General features: G+C 68.0%; 1 protein-coding gene across 1 annotated transcript in view; it reads right to left on the reverse strand.

The window, feature by feature from the left end:
- The window catches only part of SOX4 (SRY-box 4), a 2,009-nt gene extending 1,447 nt beyond the window's left edge, over positions 1-562 (reverse strand). The window contains exon 1 of the mRNA XM_015587261.1: positions 3-562. Within this exon, the coding sequence (XP_015442747.1) occupies positions 3-513 (511 nt within the window). The 5' untranslated portion in view covers positions 514-562. The remainder of the gene's footprint in view (positions 1-2) is intronic.
- Positions 563-568: the final 6 nt, after the last annotated feature.

Raw genomic sequence — 568 nt, forward strand, 5'->3', positions numbered from 1 at the left:
GCCGCCGCCGCCCCCGTGGCCACCCCCGCCGCTGCCACCGACCTTGTCGCCCTTTTCTCCGGGCTTGGAGGTGGCGGCGGCCGAGGAGCTGGAGTTGGCGTTGCCGGACTTCACCTTCTTCCTGGGCCGGTACTTGTAGTCGGGGTAGTCAGCCATGTGCTTGAGGCGCAGCCGCTCCGCCTCTCGAATGAAAGGGATCTTGTCGCTGTCTTTGAGCAGCTTCCAGCGTTTGCCCAGCCGCTTGGAGATCTCGGCGTTGTGCATGTCGGGCGACTGCTCCATAATCTTGCGCCGCTCGATCTGCGACCATACCATGAAAGCGTTCATGGGCCGCTTGATGTGCCCGCTCGGCGTCTTGCACCAGCTCGGGTCGTCGGCCTTGCCGCCCGTGGAGGCGGTGGAACCGGGCGTGGGGGACGAGGCGATGCCCAGCTCGAGGCCAGCGCCCGAGTCCGAGCTCTCGCCCGCCAGTAGCGCTTCCGTGTTCTCGGCGTTGTTGGTTTGCTGCACCATGGCCCCGGCTCAGTGGGCGCCCACGCGCGCTCACAGCCTCGCGGCGGCCGCGGCG

The sequence above is a fragment of the Pteropus alecto genome, unplaced genomic scaffold, assembly GCF_000325575.1.
Source record: "Pteropus alecto unplaced genomic scaffold, ASM32557v1 scaffold121, whole genome shotgun sequence".
In the NCBI taxonomy this organism is placed as follows: Eukaryota; Metazoa; Chordata; class Mammalia; order Chiroptera; family Pteropodidae; genus Pteropus; species Pteropus alecto.